We start from the raw sequence: 15,070 nt of genomic DNA on the forward strand, positions 1-15,070 counted from the left end.
TGGTAGTGGATATACAAAGAAATATTAAAAAGAAGGTGAGGTGGCAACCCTAAGTGGCAACCCTTTTTGAAAATGTCTATAGAAATGCGGAGTAAAATACTTTTCGTTTGATATCCATATTGACATATCTCACGTAATGCCAAAAAATGAACCCATCCGAAACCGGGGGCCCGATCCATAGTAATTCTGCGCGGAACACCGTGAATTTACTGTCAAATTTTTCCTTTCATAACAATGGAGTGAGACAACTACTTTCTGAACAGAAACAACTGTTGTTTTAGTTTTGGCCACCTAGATTGATCAAATACCCCACCGTGCGCCGCTATGTTTTGATTGCCCACTCAGCCCCCAGTAGCATTTATTGGCAAGATTGATTCTTCGCTGGATTTCTAGACTGACGTTTTTTTCAATACTGGTTCTAAAATAAACGAAGTCCTTTACTATTTCGAATTTTGCTCTTATAGAATATTGTTGGCTCTTATAGAATAGAGTTTTTCACCTATCATAATTTACTCCAGCATTAAATACAGGAAATTGCACGATAGGGGTTCTTTTGGTTAAGAACAGCTCGGAAATATGATTCATAATTTTAGCTAAGCTGATGGTGTTGCTCAACGTCATTTTGCACAGCCAAATAATTTTTGCAGGGAAAACTAATTCAGACATAGCGGCATATCGGCAGCCCTTTTTCATTCTGTAGAAGGCGGCTTCAAAATCTACGAAGAGGTGTGTGTCTTTTCTTTTTTCCCGCCGTATTTGAATTCCTCCGCAGGGAATCAATTAGCGTCAGCTGTCTTGTTTTTTAATCTGGTTATAGCTTTTCTTACTTCATCATAGTGGATTGGGGGAACATTTATTGCATTATCAACAATTTCAGGCTCGGGTTCATTTTCGTTTCCACAAGAGGTTGCACCGGTCTTAAAACCTTCTGTCTATGATTTATTTGGTAAAACTTGTTGGCGTTATTCTTGGTGGTTACCAGCTCAAGCTGCTTGCACTCATGCCTTTCTGCCTATACTGTTTTTCCTGTAAAATCAGCCCGCACTGCAGCCGCGTCAACTTTTATATTGACAGCCAAGCACCAATTAAAGTGTTTTAGAGTGTAAGCAGTCTCTGCAAAGAATTTGAATAGGGAGAAGAATACATCTATATTGGGTCCCAATACAACTACACTGGGCGAGATTAAGAGAAGGTGAGAATGGTACATGATCGACCAAGCACGAAAGGCCTGACTCCAAGTGGGGGCTGCAAAATTATACTAAAAAGTTACTCTTATCATTAGAATGAAAGTACTGTAGACTCATGACGGGTATTCTGACGGGACACTGCCTTCTGGCATCACATGGCTTTAAATTAGGTTAGGTGAGTGATAGCAGATGTAGGAAGTGCCGGTTGGAGTAGGAAACGATGGAGCACGTTTTGTGCTCGTGCTCTGTGCTTTCCACGCTAGGGCTCCATCTATTAGGAGTGTAAAGTTGTCAGATCTAGAAGCAGCAAGTGCCATAGATCCTAGAGGGCTTTTACCATTTGCCAAGGGGATTTAGTTATTTTAAAACATAGATCCTGGTCACCTAGGCGAGGGGAATACTGTTACAAATATGAATGTATCATACACATATTTAGCAGGCGAGGCTCTGACGACCCTAAGTTCCTCATGCAACTAGGTGGATGGAGGCGGGATGACGTAGAAGGCTTAATGTTGTCACATTAATCGCTAGTACCTTAATGGCGCTTTGTTACCGGAAAGTACCGGATCTGTATCCGGCAAGGGAGCATAAACATCGATAACACTCCCCAAAATCTTGGTTAGTACAACAAAAAGTTAAGCTAATCATCTCACGAACACACTCAATTTTAAATAAGAGTAAAAGGCGGATATCACATGAAAGACACAACATTTCAAAATTTTGTACCACCATTTTTTATTTGTTATCAAAGAAATATATTTATTTACTAGAAGACCCGGCAGACGTTGTCCTGCCCTAAATTTGGCAAATCTGCATACATTTTAATAAGCTTTTTCCGTCTGACCACATTTTGGCCTATATCCCGAGACCATAGTCACCCAGGGGTATGAAAATTACCCTCTAATAAAGCACTCATTAACAGCTTTCATTCGATATCAATATTCTATAAACACATTCTAGGTGTACCCGGGTCCACTTTTTGGCATATAGCTCGAGACCCTAGTCACCCAAGGGTATGAAAATTACCCTCTACTAAAGCACTCATCAACAGCTTTAATCTGATATCAATATTTTATAAACAGATTCTAGGGGTACCCGGGTCCACTTTTTGGCCTATATCTCGAGACCCTAGTCACCCAGGGATATGAAAATTACACTCTAATAAAGCACTCATCAACAGCATTCATTTGATATCCACATTCTATAAACACATTCTAGGGGTACCGGGGTCCACGTTTTGGCCTATATCTCGAGACCCTAGTTACCCAGGGGTATGAGAATTACCCTCTACTAAAGCACTCATCAACAGCTTTAATCTGATATAAATATTCTATAAACAGATTCTAGGGGTACCCGGGTCCACTTTTTGGCCTATAGCTCAAGACCCTTGTCACCCAGGGGTATGAAAATTAACCTCTACTAAAGCACTCGTCAACAGCTTTCATCTGATAGCCATATTCTATACACACAATCTAGGGGTACCCAGGTCCACGTTTTGGCCTATATCTCGAGACCCGAGTCACCCCGGGGTATGAAAATTACCCTCTACTAAAGCACTCATCAAGAGCTTTCATTTGATATGCATATTCTAGGGGTACCCGGGTCCACGTTTTGGCCTATATCTCGGGACCCTAGTCACCCAGGGGTATGAAAATTACCCTCTACTAAAGCACTCACCAACAGCTTTTATTTGATATCCATATTCTATATTCTATAAACACACCCTAGGGGTACCCGGTTCCACGTTTTGGCCTATATCTCGAGACCTTAGTCACCCAGGGGTATGAAAATTACCCTCTACTAAAGCACTCATCAACAGCTTTCATATGATATCCATATTCTATAAACACACTCTAGGGGTACCCGGGTCCACGTTTTGGCCTATATCTCGAGGAAATATGCTGTTTTGAGTATTTTCCGGCAAGTAATGGAATTTTTCTCACCTTTTAAACCTTCCCTAGACCTCCACGAATAATTCAAGACCAAGATAAGATAAATCCGTTCAGCCGTTCTCGAGTTTTAGCGAGACTAACGAACAGAAATTCATTTTTATATATATAAATAATTACTTTTTAATTACTGTTTACAGATAACTTAAAAGGTCGCCTCGCTCCCCTCTGAGTAATGCCGGTAAAAGCAGAAATATTTCGTTTACGCAAATTAACTTAGTACCGTCAGTTGTGAATTGGTTAGAATGAAAAAAAAAAAAAAAATTACTTTGCTTACTCTTTGTCAGTTTTCAAATTTGTTGTTTAGCTAATTAGCTGTTGGTCATAACTTTTTAATTTAAATTGTTTTCAGTGTCTTGACTTATCAAGTTATTTTTTAATAAAAGTGTTAGTGTTGAAAGTTGAATGACATGAACATTTTCTAAGAATTTAGAAATATTGTGGAGAATATTGGAATTCCGTTTCAACACTATGCTGCTACTGAATAAATGCACAACAACAATAAAGCAAGCAGTCACACAATTGTAAATGTAAACATCAAAGCTGACATCGAAGACAATATTTCACATACATATATGTATGTAGCCGGCATATTAGAGCAGAACTTGTTACTCATACATGCACACGTATATAGCTAGAAGAAAAACATAAACTACAGATATACATAAGCCGTTTATTTTGAAAGTGGAATAAGTCATTTCATGTCGTTTAGGTTCAGTGATAATTTGTTTGTATATAGCTAAATAACCAAGCATGAGATACACCTGGTCTAGAGGGCATATTTTTGAAACGTCTAGACCTTATGACAAATGGGCGAACGAGGTAACCGAGAGCATAAAGCAGCACAAACTGAGGAATCAATCAGTTTGATTTTAACACTCTTTAGTGAAGCGATAATTGTAATTGTGAAGTATTACTCCCAAAGTAGTCTAAATAAAGAACGTTTTGTTATACTGAATATTTGAGTTATTCATTCGAGATTCGCACGTTAACAGAAGCTAAAAAATGATCAGGAATTTATCAAAATTCGTTTAAATTTTTAACCATAGCAAAAATAATAAAATTCAAAAAGTTAAACCTATAAAGATGTTATAGATACAGTCGTTTCCACAAAACATCAAAAGCAACGGTATATTGGCCTACAGCGTCGTCAAACCTCATTACGAATACTGGAACCACATATTTTGTAAGCGATAAAATGTTTTCGTACTTTGCTACGTAATAAATAATGTTCATGAAATTTTATACGTTATACTTTTCTTGTTCAGTTCATAACATGTTGGAACCTCAATCCTGTCGAAATATTTGGATGAAATTAAATTTAAATTGGTACATGGTTGTGCTGCTGGCCATGTCTTATACGTATATTAAAGTCGAAATATCTTGGGAAAATTTTAGAATTATTTTCGAAGATATTTGATACCATTTCGTTATGGTTTTAAGGATGCACTTGCAACTATTTTAGAATCATTTTCGGAATTATTTATTGACTATTTCATTACCATTACAGGATTCTGTTTAATATATTGTCGCGTTTCCTTATATCGTTTCGGTTAGGTCTAAGTTTATCATATCGTAGCCCTAGATCGGAAGGGCAATAGAACTGATTGACTTCCTCATAGGAACCAATGAATTTGTATGGTTTTGCTAACCACTAGAAGTAGTATACCTATAATATTTAATAAAGCAGGTATTGAGTTGGGGAAGCCGTTAGTGTGCATAACTTAAAAATTATCAATTTGGAGCTCATTTCGTAAACTTTTCGGGATTGCAGAACCGATTAATTCGGAACTATTTTCGGGATTCTTTCGAGTAAGTTTCGGAAATGTGTTAGGCTGATTTCAGTACTATTTAAAAGTAATTTCGGGACTATCTCCGAATATGTTTAAATTATTTTCGGAATCATTTCATTATATTTTCCATATAGTTTTCAGATACTCAGATTCGGGATCGTTAGTAGGATCGAATTGGTATTGTGTTTGATGTGGATTCCTATGTAAAGATCATTTTGAAACTATTTTAAGACCGTTTTGGGAACTGTTTAAAGATCAAATACTTAGGAACAACTCCGTAGCTATTTTAGAGCAATTTACTGGATTATTTTTCAACTATTTCGTTTCTTTTTCGCCATTGTGTTCGATTTTATGTCGATCGTTTTGGGGCTTTTTCATTCTTGTTTTAAGGACTATATTGCTATTGATCGGATCGGATTAATTTGGTGATTATATTGAGGGATTTTGGAGCAGGTTTAGAATGGTGTTGTGATGATTTGTTTTTGGGATGGTATTTGAAATTTTTTTGAAATCATTCAATGGCGTTTGAGACCGGTTCGGTATTTTGGTTAAGGGAATTCGTGATTATTATGGATATAACTTCGAAACTGTAGCAACAGAATTACGTTGGTGATCATGTCGGCACTATTTCGAAAACATTTTCATACTAGAACTATTTTGTGTTTATTTCTAGCTAATTTTCTGAAGTAATTCATTACTGTTTTTGAACACTTTTGGAAAAGTGTTCGGGTTCACTTCAGAACATTATGTTTTGACTTCCGTACTTTTTCGATGTCACTTCCGAATATTATGACACTACATATTTTTGGTATTATTTAAATAATATTTTGAAAGTATTCCAACTGCATCCCGTTCCAATATAATCGTTAAATTATACCCTAACCAAGAGGAAGTATAAGGTTAACTTACAACAACAAGCAGAGACACATGTTTTAATGAAGGGCAAGTACTTGAATCGAGCGTTAAAGCATCAGCTTCCATAATTATTCAGTGTATGCGGCATTTCGACATGACCTTAGATTAACTCAGCATTTGATTAAATTCGCCTTATAAAATCCACGTACATAGCTTCTACCGAATTATGAGAACAAATTTTTATCTATGCTACCATGGAGCCTAAAAGTAGCGGCTGCCTATCGAGCCAACGAGGAAACAATCCTCGGCTTTCAAATAAAGCTAAAGACACTTGATTTACCACAAATTTGCATTAATACATTTCATTAATCAGCTTCAGTCGCTTGTGAATTTATTTTCGACTTCATGCGATATCGTATGACATCTTTACAATACTTTGAAAAACAGAAAAAGCCATAACAACATAAAAAATATGAATTTTTTTTTGCAGTACGCATACACAACAAATCGTTTGTCTTTTATAAAGTCCTCCACTTCAATACAATTTGCGAATACATAGTTCAATATTTTCTCTGTCGAAAAATTTCTAAAAGTCTGCAAAGTAAATAAAGTCAAGATAAGTCAACTTTTTATTGACTTAAACCTTTTGGCCTTTTATTAGTCACTTTCATTTAGGCATTGTGTTTTTCACTCTTACTGTGTTGGAAATAGTCGTTCAATAAATTTTTTTTTCAGGAATGAAAAGTTCTCTCTAGAGATTTGTTTGCAAACAAACTTTTGTGAGACCAAAGGCACAAAAATTGAGTCATGAAGCCGACAAAAGGAATTATTTCACGTACATATGTATATGTGTGTGAATTGTAAGATAAAGTTGCTGAATGTAGAGAGATGAGATTCTGCTAAGGGAAGTTATGGTAACTTGCAATGTATAAGAATACGAGGTAAAATCACTCTATGACGTAGGCAGTCATCTAAACCGTTTGAATTTAGCTGGAGTGATGACATTTTTTGCCACCAAAGTAAATATCAACACATTAATTTTGGTATGTAAACCGACGTTCGAAGCATAACAAAAAATAAATAATTATTATTAAAGTAAATTCAAACAAAAACATATAGGAGAAAACGAAAATATTGTGATAGTTTATCAAGAAAGGAGTCACATTTCCTATGTGTGTGAAAACACTGTCGTTTTTTGCAAGCGCTTGATTTTATAAAATGCTATTTCAAATATGCTCTGCTTATGCATGAGATTATATCTTCTGTTGTGGTATTCGCCTAGGACATGGCTTCATCTAGCTTTTGCGCTAAATACTTGCCCAGTTTCGGTTCAGTCACATATTGTTAACTATTTCACTTAATGTCATTGCTATCATTCTTCTTGTAACAGTGATTCACTTCAACCAATAGGTACGATCATTCACAAATTGTCGACGTTATCCTCTTACGGATTTCCAAAGAAACCTGCATTTTTAATAGGGTTGAACCAAAGAGATATTTGAAGGTACTAGAGACGTGGGTTTCAAATTACAGTTGAAATATGGTTGGCATCACAGCATTACATGCATGACATATTTCGTGGAGATCAGTACTGATTTCACCACAGACTTGGTCGGTGATAATGGTGAAGTACAAGGGACAAAAAATTGCAAATACTAAGGAGTTATGTAGTTGCTAATATTACAATGTAGCTCATCTATAGAAGTGCCAAAATTTGTTGCCATTATAATGCAGTCGTCGGTGGGAAACAGTAGTAACTCCTTCTGGTAGAGGAAGGGAGCTTCGATATATACAAATTAAAAAAAAAGCGTTGAAAAGACATCGAGGTATCCTTGTTTAATCCGTCTTGGCGGGGTGTTTCCTTACTAAACTGGACTGATGCATGGCGACCGTTCAATTAGTTTGCCGTCCACCTTTCCAAGTCAATCAGGTAATTTATTTATTTATGGCATTCAGCGATTTGGTAGGGCTATATGATTTCAAAAGCCTTGGTTGATGTTTAGTTACCTGCACGTTGTAGAGAAATAAGGCCGAAGCGATTTTGATGTTTTTTGAAGTCGGCTCAGCAAGAAGTAAAACCCCATAAAAATTGCGACAAATTCCCTTCTTGAAATTTAGCCAATACGCCAAGGTTAGTCGTAATGTATACAAACAATAAGATTTGAAAAAGGTGATTTTTCTGTCAACAATTTCCAAAAGAATTCGCTTTAAAATGCTTGTATTTTCAACGGTGAGAAGAGCGTACAATTTTAGGGTTGGAATAGGAAATTAAATACCTTGCTAAAAAAGCCACTACAGAAACTGTTTTTTTTGCAGGACCAGGGCGCGTTTCCATTACTTTTAGCATCGAATAAAAATAAAAAATTCAATTTGGCTACTTAAACTGTGATGAGCAGTAAAATTCAATTGATGTGGCCAAATCAAACTGACCTAATTTTCAACTGTAGTTGAAACTTTCGTTGAAAAACCGGACCTAAAAGGTTTAGTATTTAGTTGAAATTTACTGCCTTTTGCGGCACTTAAATGGGCTTTGGTTTCGATGAAAAGTTCTTAAGCCACACTTGAAACTGATCGTAATTCTTCTAAATGTGTTTTTATCCCTAAAAACTCATTGCAATTTCTATCTGCTCTGTTAATTTGTCGTTTGAGATTCTGAGGAAAACCCTTCTAATATATTAAATAAACTTAATCAGAAGATCACCCAAAAGCTTTTGACAGTTGAATTCATGATGTATTACTAATGTAACCTAGTTATTAATTACTTAAACATATCAGAGGATAGACTAGCATAGCGACAGTCGGCCTAGAACCAGAAGATGCCGATCCGAAGCGAGCCGGATTCGTTCATTCTAAATTACAGCCTATAAATGCAACATTGCTCTTATCTTAGTGGTCTGATTTTTAGGGTAAAATAACAACAGTGAGGTAAAATTTTTTGTAACTTTGTAATTGTTTTAGGAAAGTCTTTATATAAATAAGATATATACGACAATTTTGGTATTCTTGTTGTAGGAATGATAAAAAAATTCTTAGTAGCGCTTCACAGGGGCAAGTCCTTGGTTGGATATGACGTGAATACAAATAGATTATTTTAACAAAGACCTGTTTAATTTGTTTTGGGAACAAAATAAAATGGAAACATCAACAGTATGGACGAAATAATTTAGCATGGCCTTACTTATGGAAGCCAACGTCAAAGGTACCCGATATTCACCTAATATTTTTTGTGAAAAAGTTTTAAAAGTGGCATATTTGACTCTATAAAAATAGAAAAAAAAAGAAGTTAGGACAGGTCTGTCTTCGGCTCTGCAGAAGACTTCATACCTTTCATGAATGGGACCGAACAATAATCTTATCCCATTCGTAATCTCTAAATAATCGGCTGTGTAGGATAAGAAATATATAGTGAACAGATGTGCATACATAAACGGATTTTAAAATAAATATAAAATAAACAAGTCAGGAAGGCTAAGTTCGGGTGTAACCGAACATTACATACTCAGCTGAGAGCTTTGGAGACAAAATAAGAAAAAATCACCATGTAGGAAAATGAATCTAAGGTAACCCTGGAATATGGTTGAATGCCATGGGTATCAAATGGAATGTATTAAAGAGTATTTTAAAAGGGAGTGGGCCATAGTTCTATAGGACGCCTTTTCGAGAAATCACCATAAAGGTGAACCAGGGGTGATCCTGGAATGTGTTTGTACGATATGGGTATCAAATGAAAGGTGTTAAGGTTAAAAGGGAGTGGCCCTTAGTTGTATATGTGAAGGCATTTTCAAGATATCAACTTGATCAAGATATCAAATGGGGGCCAAGGTGACCCAGAACATCATCTGTCGGGTACCGCTAATTTATTTATATATGTAATACCACAAACAGTATTCCTGCCATGATTTCAAGGGCTTTTGATTTCGCCCTGCAGAACTTTTTCATTTTCTTTTGCTTAATATGGTAGGTCTTACACCCATTTTACAAAGTTTTTTCTATAGTTATATTTTGCTTAAAAAACTAATCGAATCACCATGTTTCATCCTTTTTTCGTATTTGGTATAGAATTATGGAATTTCTTTAATTTTTCGAAATTTTCGAATCGAAAAAGTGGGCGTGGTCTTAGTCGGAATTCGCCCATTTTTAATACCAAGATAAAGTGAGTTTAGATAAGTACGTGAACAAAGTTTAGTAAAGATATATCGATTATTGCTCATGTTATCATGTTAGCAGCGGAGCGGAAGAACAGACGGTCGACTGTGTATAAAAACTGGGCGTGGCTTCACCAATTTCGCCCATTTTCACAGATAACAGTTATCGTTATTGAAGCTATGCCATTACCTAATTCCACAAGGATTGGTAAATTTTTGTTTGTTTTAAGGCACTAAAAGCATTCTAGACAAATTAAATGAAAAAGGGCGGAGCGACGCCCATTTTGAAATTTTCTTTTATTTTTGTATTTTGTTGCACCATATCATTACTGGGGTTGAATGTTGACATAATTTACTTATATACTGTAAATATATTCAATTTTGTGTTAAAATTTGACTTTTAAAAATTTTTTTTTCTAAAGTAGGCGCGTTCGTCATCCGATGTTGCTTTTTTTATTTAGAAAACATATAGTAATAGGGGTAACTTTCCTGCCAAATTTCATCATGATATCTTCAACCACTGCCAAATTACAGCTTGCAAAAATTTTAAAACACGTTTTTTTAAAATAAGGCGATGCCACGCCCATTGTCCAAAATTTTACTAGTTTTCTATTCTGCGTCATAAGGCCAATGCACCTACCAAGTTTCATCGCTTTAGCCATCTTTGGTAATGAATTATCGCACTTTTTTGGTTTTTCAAAATTTTCGATATCGAAAAAGTGGGAGTGGTTATAGTCCGATTTCGCTCATTTTTAACGGCGATCTGTGATGACTGCCCAGGAACTTGCGTATCAAATTTTATTAAGATACGTCAAAATTTACTCAAGTTATCTTGTTTACGGACAGACGAACGAACGGATATGGCTAAATGAATTTCTTTTTTCGCCCAGATCATTTTGATAGATAGAACTCTACATATATTTATATCGATTAGTTTATGCCGCTACGGAGTAGCGTTATGCGAACAAAATTAATATACTCTGCGAGCTCTGCTCAGCTGATAACAAAACTTTTTTCGGGCACAACATTGGTGAAAAATTTTCAGATAGCCGAATGACAGAACAAAGAAGAATTTAGAACAAGACATTGGTCGGCTTAATTCGCCTGGTTATTCCATCATAGGTAACCTGAGTGAAGATATGAACATTGACAAAAAACCTACGCTGCCATCGATGGTTTAACTATATGGTTGGCCCATCTCTACAGCAAACACATACCTTTGTTGAGATTGTCAAAATCTGCGTGTTGGTGTTAGTCGAATGGAATGGGGAATAAATATAAAACTTTGCAATGCTTGTGTGTTGTGGGAAAATAATGCGCAAAATTAGATGCATTTATTGAAAAAATAACTGAAAGAGATGTGAAAGTATTATTTCCAAAAAATTTACCACCACTTCAGTAAATTATTGTCAATGTGTTGGTTAGATTTTACGTTAGCCATCTCCCTGATAATCTGATAATCCCTATACTAGTGAAATGAAAAAAATAAAATCAGCTTGTGAGATGCGCCAACCATATAATTGAGCCACGGCTGCCATCTAAAGAGGGACACAATAAAAATAATATTGATATACAAAAATGTGTTTCATTTCCTGTTCGATTTGATTATACATACATTTTCATAATAAATCACAAAAGAATAAAGAGATAACAAATATTTCTACTTACCTCAGACATTTTTCGTTTCTTTTTCTTCATGCAGCTTTTGAGGTGTTTATATTATTTTTTTTCGCCAAAGTAGCTCTTTTGTGTTTAAAGCAAGTTGCTTGAAGTATGTGCTTTACGCTATTACATTTGCCAAATATTGTATTGCTCGCTTGGTTACCATTTATAGGCAAATTCCCCGCATTAGTGGAGGATCACACGGCGTATGAGCAACTTCTATGGGCGCACGTATGGCAGGTACTTTGTATGGGTTCGACTTTTTTTTACTCACACACCTGAAGCAGCAAATGCGCGAATTATGTGCAGACACGTTTTCTTTACAAAATTTTGGTTATTGTGCAGATTTCATTATTTATTTTTAACAAAATCTCAAATATTCGTTTTAATATTTAGACCATGTTTTATTAATATTTCGAGCTCGTTGTGTTTGTTTTGTTGTATTAAGTGCTTGAATGGATAAAGTAAACATATTTAATATTTGTATTAACTCTTTGTTGATGTTGGTTTATTTTTGTGGCTTTCTTGAGAAGTCTGTAAAGAAATAAAACGTAAATTTCAATTAGCGGTTAGGTTAAAAACAATGAGTCTTTGTTTCACGATAAAATTTTATGCACATATTTGTATTCGCAAATAATAACAGCTTAAGCCCTTAACTTTTATATTGGATGTAGGCGGTTAACTCTTGTGAGAACGGATACGTGCATTAGACTGGGTCGATTTATTAACCGATATCGCGCCATCGATTTTTCGATAGGATTTGGGCTCAGGAAAAAAGTAACACTACGCATACCCAAAAAACATATTTTTCGAGCCTGCGAAATTTTATTTTTTTGACTTTTTTCGACTTTGATTTTAAGGTTTTTTTCATGAAGTACTACACAATTTTCATTTGATTGTACAATTTTCATGTATACCCTGTCCGACCCAAAAATGTCCGCTAAAAACGTTAAAAAAATATTTTTTTTTTCAAAAAACTGTTATCGACAACGTTTTTAGTCGACATTTTGGGTCGGACAGGTTATACATATGAAAATGTTTATAGCAGGTCATGAAAAAACCTTACAAATCAAAATCGAAAAAAGTAAAAAACAAAAAAATTAAATTTCACAGGTTCGAAAATTATTTTTTTGGGTATGCTTTGCACTTTTTTTCCTGAGCCTAAATCCTATCAAAAAATCGACGGCGTGATATCGGTTAACTTTCGTCCATACAAATCAACCCAGCCCAACGTGCATGCTTGAGTAGATAAGTTAATATATCATTTAAAATTTAAGTTTGTGATCCAGTTGATAATACAATTTATCTATTAAACCATGGATGGATGTGTCTATAAATTAAGGACAAAATTCAAGTATTTTGGGTGTGTTATCAATGTTGATAATCTTTTGTCAAATATAGATACCGTAATCTCCATAACTATAACATTAAAGTGTTCGCTCGACTATCAGGGTACGCTTTCAAATGCCTACGTCGAGCTTTCTAGGGAATTCCACGACTCTTTTCGCAAAGAGTTAGGGTTGCTAAAGCCCAGAACGCTAATTATTATTAACTAATCATGCTTATACATGGGTAGAAGTTTGAGTTGAGATCTAAATTTAGATTATAACGCTTTCTATAAACTAAGTGCGCAGAACTGGATTTCAGTTTTATACTTAAGAAGTCTGCATTTTTAGTTACAAAAAAAAAAAAAAAAAAAAAAACATGTAAGGAAGGTTAAGTTCGGGTGTAACCGAACATTACATACTCAGCTGAGAGCTTTGGAGACAAAATAAGGGAAAATCACCATTTCGGTAAATGAACCTAGGGTAACCCTGGAATGTGTTTGTATGACATGGGTATCAAATGGAAGGTGGTAATGATTAATTAAAAGGGAGTGGGCCTTAGTTCTATAGGTGGACGCCTTTTCGAGATATCGCAATAAGGGTGGACCAGGAGTGACTCCAGAATGTGTTTGTACATTATGGGTATCAAATTAAAGGTATTAATGAGGGTTCTAAAAGGGAGTGGCCCTTAGTTGTATATGTGAAGGCGTTTTCGAGATATCGACCAAAATGTGGACCAGGGTGATCCAGAACCCTGCAGCCTGCAGCCCTGCAGAACCTTTTGATTTTCTTCTAATTAATAATGTAGGTGTCAAACCCATTTTACAAAGTTTTTTCCAAAGCTATATTTTGCGTCAAAAAACCAATCCAATATCCATGTTTCATCCCTTTTTCGTATTTGGTATAGAATTATGGCATTTTTTTTTTTCATTTTTCATAATCTTCGATATCGAAAAAGTGGGCGTGGTTATAGTCCGATTTCGTCCATTTTTTATACCAAGATAAAGTGAGTTGAGATAAGTACGTGAACTAAGTTTAGTAAAGATGCTCAGGTTATCATGTTAACGGCCAAGCGGAAGGACAGGCGGTCGACTGTGTATAAAAACTGGGCGTGGCTTCAACCGTTTTCGCCCATTTTCGCATAAAACAGTTATCGTCATAGAGTCTATGCCCTTACCAAATTTCAAATCTGGTAAATTTTTGTTCGAATTATGGCACTAAAACTATTCTAGACGAATTAAATGAAAAAGGGCGGAACCACGCCCATTTTGAAATTTTCTTTTATTTTTGTATTTTGTTGCACCATATCATTACTGGAGTTGAATGGTGGAATAAATTACTTATATACTGTAAAGGTATCGAATTTTTTGTTAAAATTTAATTAAAAAATTTTTTTTTTATAAAGGTGGGCTTATTCGCCATCCGATTTTGCTAAATTTTATTTAGCACAAAAATAGTAATATGAGTAACGTTTCTGCCAAATTTCATCATGATATCTTCAACGATTGCCAAAGTACAGCTTGCAAAACCTTTAAATTACTTTATTTTAAAAGTGGTCGGTGCCAAGCCCATTGTCCAAAATTTTACTAATTTTCTATTCTGTGTCATAAGGTCAACCCACCTACCAAGTTTCATCGCTTTATCCGTCTTTGGTAATGAATTATCCCATTTTTTCGGTTTTTCGAAATTTTCGATATCGAAAAAGTGGGTGTGGTTGCAGTCCGATTTCGTTCATTTTAAATAGCGATCTGAGATGAGCGCCCAGAAACCCACGTACCAAATTTCATCAAGATACCTCAAAATTTACTCAAGTTATCGTGTTTACGGACGGACGGACATGACTAAATAAATTTCTTTTTTCGCCCAGGTCATTTTGATATATAGAAGTCTATATCTATCTCCATTAGTTTATGCCGTTACAGATTGCCGTTATGCGAACAAAGTTAATATACGCTGTGAGCTCTGTTCAGCTGAGTATAATAAGTTAGCCAATAGGGGGAGGCATGCTTCCGAACGTACGCGTCGTGCCCCAGATTGCAGTAGCTTGACTCCCTACCAACTGTGCTATTACATATGTAAGGCAACACAAATCAAGACACCTTATATATGTAACAAAATGAAAAAAAAACTATGACTTGCAGCACTTTTTATAGT

At 35.4% G+C, this 15,070-nt stretch overlaps 1 protein-coding gene across 4 annotated transcripts in view; it reads right to left on the bottom strand.

The window, feature by feature from the left end:
* The window catches only part of Ac13E (Adenylyl cyclase 13E), a 367,921-nt gene that overhangs the window by 204,205 nt on the left and 148,646 nt on the right, over positions 1-15,070 (bottom strand). For all 4 annotated transcript variants that reach the window (XM_067784819.1, XM_067784818.1, XM_067784817.1 and 1 more), the window contains one exon: positions 11,598-12,125. In XM_067784819.1, the coding sequence (XP_067640920.1) occupies positions 11,598-11,627 (30 nt within the window). In that variant the 5' untranslated portion in view covers positions 11,628-12,125. The remainder of the gene's footprint in view (positions 1-11,597; positions 12,126-15,070) is intronic.

The sequence above is a fragment of the Eurosta solidaginis genome, chromosome 4 (genome assembly GCF_040869045.1).
Source record: "Eurosta solidaginis isolate ZX-2024a chromosome 4, ASM4086904v1, whole genome shotgun sequence".
Classification (NCBI taxonomy): domain Eukaryota; kingdom Metazoa; phylum Arthropoda; class Insecta; order Diptera; family Tephritidae; genus Eurosta; species Eurosta solidaginis.